Consider the following 6,000-nt stretch of genomic DNA (forward strand, 5'->3'; position numbering starts at 1 on the left):
ATTGCAAACTGAGTGGAAGCGAAGCGATCGCCAAGCCTGCGCTTGGTCTCACCGAGGTTGATCATACGCTGAATAACCACATTTTTGTTTGGAAGTGGAAAGAGATAATAGAAATTGCATTCATTGCAACGTGTAAAAAGAGATGAGATGCTGTATTGTAATTTTGCTGCATGTCATTGTGGTGAATATCATGACTTGATTGGAGAATATGTTTAGTTTGTGACTTTATTTGAAGCAGAAATAATATGTGAATGCTTCATTGACCATAATTCCGACTGGTAACTACGCACTTCGTCTGAGCACATTATCGCACACATCATGCAAGCCGTCTTAAATGACCACCTAAACTGTCATTTGGCAACCTAAAAAGCTGCCGAGGTTGCCTGGCTGGCAACAGGGAAAAAACGTTATGTGAGAGCCCTGCGTTATAGGAGAAGGCAAGCACTGTCACAAAGTAACTCACGATGGTTTGGGTAACATTCATACATGTCTCAATAGACAATAGATAATAGGCAATAGGTGCAGAGGCAGGCCATTTGGCCCTTCGAGCCAGCACCGCCATTCAATGTGATCATGGCTGATCATCAACAATCAGTACCCCGTTCCTGCCTTCTCCCCATATCCCCTGACTCCGCTATTTTTAAGAGTCCTATCTAGCTCTCTTTTGAAAGTATCCAGAGAACCTGCCTTCACCGCCCTCTGAGGCAGAGAATTCCACAGACTCACTTTTCTCATATAAGAAAAGTGTTTCCTCATATCCGTTCTAAATGGCTTACATCTTATTCTTAAAATGTGGCCCATGGTTCTGGACTCCCCCAACATCGGGAACATGTTTCCTGCCACTAGTGTGTCCAAGCCCTTAACAATCTTATATGTTTCAATGAGATTCCCTCTCATCCTTCTAAACTCCAGAGTGTACAAGACCAGCTGCTCCATTCTCTCAGCATGTGACAGTCCCGCCATCCCGGGAATTAACCTTGTAAACCTACGCTGCACTCCCTCAGTAGCAAGAATGTCCTTCCTCAAATTAGGGGACCAAAACTGCACACAATACTCCAGGTGTGGTCTCACTAGGGTTCTGTACAACTGCAGAAGGTCCTCTTTACTGCTATATTCGATTCCTCTTGTTATAAAGGACAACATGCCATTTGCTTTCTTCACTGCCTGCTGTACCTGCATGCTTACTTTCATAGACTGGCGTACAAGGACCCCCAGATCCCATTGTACTTCCCCTTTTACCAACTTGACGCCATTTAGATAGTAATCTGCCTTCCTGTTTTTGCTACCAAAGTGGATAACCTCACATTTATCTGCATTAAACTTCATCTGCCATGCATCTGCCCACTTCACCAACCTGTCCAAGTCACCCTGCATTCTCATAGCATCCTCCTCACAGTTCACACTGCCACCTAGCTTTGTGTCATCTGCAAATTTGCTAATGTTACTTTGAATCCCTTCATCCAAATCATTGATGTAAATAGCTGCGTTCCCAGCACCGAGCCTTGAGGTACCCCACTAGTCACTGCCTGCCATTCTGAAAGGAATCCATTAATCCCTACTCTTTGTTTCCTGTCTGCCAACCACTTCTCTATGCATGTAAGCACTCTACCCCCAATACCATGTGCCCTAAAATATGCCCACTAATCTCCTATGTGGGACCTTATCAAATGCTTTCTGAAAGTCCAGGTACACTACATCCACTGGCTCGCCCTTGTCCATTTTCTTATGTAACCGAGTTACATAAAAAAATTCCAGAAGATTATTCAAGCATGATTTCCCCTTCGTAAATCCATGCTGACTTGGACCGATCTTGTTACTGGTATCCAAATGTGCGACTATCTCTTCTTTTATAATTGACTCCAGCATCTTCCCCACCACCGATGTCAGGCTATCTGGACTATAATTCCCTTTTTTCTCATATTCCCCATATTCACATCATGAATAATACAGAAGAAGGGTCTTGACCCGAAATATCGTCTATACCATTTCTCCAGAGATGCTGCCTGTCCCGCTAAGTTACTCCAGCACTCTGTGAAACGCCACCTATTCATGTTCTCCATAGAGACGCTGCCTGACCCATTGAGTTACTCCACCACTTTGTGTCTATTTTCCCTTCACCCATCTGCCCAAGCCCACCCTCCCCCTCCTTTCCTATGTTCCTTTCCACCTATAAACCTCTCTCTGCCTTTACATTTCACTCCTCTTTCAAATCTGCTCTACTTATCTACGTGCATTTTTCTTCTTACCTTTTTAGAGTCATAGAGTGTTGCAGTGTGGAAACAGGCCCTTCAGCCCAACTTGCCCACACCGACCAACATGTCCCATTTACACTAGTCCCACTCACAGGCTTTTGGCCCATAGCCATTTAAACCTATCCTATCCATGTACGTGTCTAAATGTCTCTTAAATATTAGGATAATCCCAGCTTTAACTACCTCCTCTGGCAGCTCGTTCCATACACCCTTTGTGTGAAAAAGCTAACTCTCCGATTCCTGTTAATTTCTGAGTCAGCTCCCAATCCAAGATTTCTCACACACACACATATCTATATTACTAAAAATCTGATCTTGACCGCTTTTGGCCCGCTGTGCTGCGATTTCCGAGAGAACGCCTCCACCTACGGCCGTCATTTTTGGCCACCTCGCTCAGAGCCCACGTCTGCCTTCCTGAACCGGCGGGTTTTTCCCATCGATGAAAAATCAGAGAGATATTAATGATTTTTAAAAAATCACCATTCTCTCTGCTGCTGCCCCTGCTGGAGGGAGGGGGAGGGACTATAAAACCAGGAAGTGGTGTGCCTCACTCCGTCTCTGCAAGATGGAGGTCACGTCTCTCTGAGCTCTGCATAACACTGGACACATGTCTACTCAACTGTGAGTGACCTTAATGTGGTTTGAAAATGAAAATATGGTGGGTTGAAGTAAAAAGGCACTGCCTGCAAATGGGTGTTTGGGGGGGGGGTGTTGAAGTAAAAAGTTGAGGTCTCCCCTCCTCTCTCTTCTGAATAACACTCTCCCACCTCAACTCTCCCCCTTAATGTGGTTTGAAAATGAAAATCTCCCCCCCCCACTGCAAATGGTTTTTGGGGTCCCTCTACCCCTCTCCCCCCCCCCTCCTCTCCCCCCTCCCCCCCTCTCCCCCCCCCCCCTCCCCCCTCTCTCCCCTCTTTTTCTCCCCCCCTCCCCCCCCCCTCCCCTCCCCCGTCCCTCCCCTAAATCCCCTCCTCCTCCCCCTACACCCCCTATCCCTTCCTCCTCCCCCTCCTCCTCCCCCCTCCCCTCCCTCTCCCCTCACTCAGCACCCCCTCTTCCCCCCTCCCCCTCTTTCTCTCCCTCTCTCCTCCCCCATCTCCCCTCCTCCCCCACCTTTCCCCCCTCACCCACCCTCCCTCTTCTCCTCCCCTCCACCCCCTCTCCCTCTTGCCCCTCTCTCTCGGTCTCTGCCTCTCTATCTGTCTCTGCCCCTTCTCTCTCTGCCCTCACTCTCTACCCCCGCCCCCTCCCCCCCTCTCTAGGTGTGACTGCAAGTTGGGGGCTATGCGTCAGTAGATAGGGTGCTTATGGGGTAAAAGGAGCAAATTAATAATATTAATATAATATCAAGGGGAGTAATTAGCGTGTGTGGGGGGGAGATAGTTAGTGTGTGTGACGCTGCATGCCCCCTCCCCCACAACTGCACGTTGGGAGGGGACAATTGGTCTGGTATACATATATAAACACACACACATACACGTGGGCTAGATGACAGAGGTCCTCAGGGGGGAAAAAATGATGTTTTTGGGTCACGGGCCGCATCCGGACTGTGGGCCGTAGGCTGCCGAATCCTGCCTTAGAAGGGCCACCAAGTCAAATCCCTGAGATAGATGGACAATCATCCCACGTTCCCCTCCTCGCCCCGCCAAGTGACCCTGGGTTAGAGACAGGGGTATCAACCGGGTTTGGTGAGACCACCCTCTCCCACAGAGCAGGTGGGGTCCAAACTCCTCAGCAATCACAGGACATTACAAAATGGACAATAGATGGATGGAAGGTTCTTACCCAGAGGATTACTGATTCGTCGAAGGAGCTGGTGATGAACCTGGTGTCGTCAAAACAAAAGTTGCAGCAGCTGACCTGGCTGGTGTGGCCCAGGTACACCTGGTACGGGATCTGCTCACAAACACAGAGCGTTAGGGGAGCGACTCGTCCCCCCTGCCACACATCCGTGCGGTGAGGCTTGAGGAGATGGTGGCCTCAGGAGGGTCTGGGTAGGGCAGGTGTCGGAGTGGGGCAGGTATCGGGATGGGGTAGGTCTCGGGATGTGGCGGGGGTTCAGGTATTTGAAAGGGTGAGGGGTCAGGGTTTGGGAAGTAGTCACAGTTTACGGGGATTGTTGTTTGTGGGGATTGTAGCGTCAGGATTAAGAGGGGTTGGGGTTTGGTGGAGTCAGGAATCAAGCGGGGGGGGGGGGGTGTCAGGAACTTAAGGTCCATTGGTGGTCGGGTTTCGAGTCTCAGGAGGATTAGGGGTTTGGCGTATCAGGGATTACGTCGCGTCTGAGGTGGTCAGGGCCTTTGTGGGCATCAAAGGTTTTTTTGGGGGGATCAGGGTGTTTGGGGAGTCTGGGAAGTGGTCAATAAGCTCAGGGTGTGGGTTCAGGGGTCAGAGGGTGTGGGAGGGGGTTCGGGGTGAGAGATGTGGGGGGGGGTTTCAGGGGTCAGAGGTTGTGAGAGGGGGTTCAGGGGTCAGAGGGTGTGGGAGGGGGTTTGGGGGTCAGAGGGTGTGGGAGGGGTTCAGGGGTGAGAGGGTGTGTGGGGGGTTCAGGGGGAGAGGGGGGCGGGGGTGAGAGGGTGTGGGAGGGGGTTCAGGGGTGAGAGGGTGTGGGAGGGGGTTCGGGGGTGAGAGGGTGTGGGAGGGGGTTCAGGGGTGAGAGGGGGGGAGGGGGTTCAGGGGAGAGGGGGTCAGAGGGTGGGGGAGGGGGTTCAGGGGTCAGAGGGTGTGGGAGGGGGTTCGGGGGTCAGAGGGTGTGGGAGGGGGTCGGGGGTGAGAGGGGGTCAGTGGTGGGAGGGGGTTCAGGGGTGAGAGGGGGGTGGGAGGGGGTTCAGGGGTGAGAGGGGGTTCGGGGGTGAGGGGTGGGGGGGGGGGTTCGGGGTGAGAGGGGTCAGGGGTGAGGGGTGGGAGGGGGTTCAGGGGTGAGGGTGTGGGAGGGGGTTCGGGGGTCAGAGGGTGTGGGGGTGGGGAGGGGGTTCGGGGTGAGAGGGTGTGGGGGAGAGGGTTCGGGGGTGTGGGAGGGGGGGTTCAGGGGTCAGAGGGTGTGTGGGAGGGGTTTCGGGGGTCAGAGGTGTGTAGGGGGGGGGGTGAGAGGGGGTTCAGGGGTCAGAGGGTGTGGGAGGGGGTTCAGGGGTCAGAGGGTGTGGGAAGTTTGAGGGTCAGAGGGGAGACCGACGACGCCGTCCACCTTGGTGAGCCTCTGGCGGCCGCGCTCGCTCTCCACCACCAGGCCGTCCCCGAGTGAGGGCGGCTCCAGGGCCAGCGGGTTGTCGGGCAGCGGCGCCGGTGCCTCCTCCTGGGGACATAACAGCGGCATGGCGGCGGCCCGGGCCCCGTCACCACGGCAACCGGCCGGCGCCACCGCCACCGTGGTAAGCCCCTCCCCCGGGCCCCGCCCCGCGTCAAGCTCCGCCTCCAGCGACAAGCCCCCCCCCCGGCCCCCCCCAGCGTCAAGCTCCGCCTCCAGCGAAAAGCCCCTCCCTCGGCCCCGCCCCGAGTTACGGCCCCACCCCCAGCGACAAGCCCTTCCCTCCCCCTCCCCCAGCGACAAGCCCCCCCCCGGCCCCGACGTCAAGCCCGCCTCCAGCGACAAGCCCCTCCCCAGCGGCAGGCCCCCGCCCCCAGCGGCAGGCCCCGCCCCCAGCGACAGGCCCCCGCCCCCAGCGACAGGCCCCGCCCCCGCACTGCAGGCAGACACAAAATGTTGTAGAGGCAGCATCTCTGGAGAAGGATAACCTGGTCCCTATTACAC

The 6,000-nt window shown here is 54.6% G+C and overlaps 1 protein-coding gene across 1 annotated transcript in view; it reads right to left on the reverse strand.

Annotated features, from left to right (window-relative positions):
- Positions 1 to 5,625, reverse strand: part of LOC129715053 (WD repeat-containing protein 88-like) — a 44,917-nt gene extending 39,292 nt beyond the window's left edge. The window contains 2 exon segments of the mRNA XM_055664884.1: positions 4,038 to 4,148; positions 5,437 to 5,625. Coding sequence (XP_055520859.1) covers positions 4,038 to 4,148; positions 5,437 to 5,565 — 240 coding nt within the window. The 5' untranslated portion in view covers positions 5,566 to 5,625.
- Positions 5,626 to 6,000: the final 375 nt, after the last annotated feature.

Source organism: Leucoraja erinacea, chromosome 50 (assembly GCF_028641065.1).
Source record: "Leucoraja erinacea ecotype New England chromosome 50, Leri_hhj_1, whole genome shotgun sequence".
NCBI classification, from domain to species: Eukaryota; Metazoa; Chordata; class Chondrichthyes; order Rajiformes; family Rajidae; genus Leucoraja; species Leucoraja erinaceus.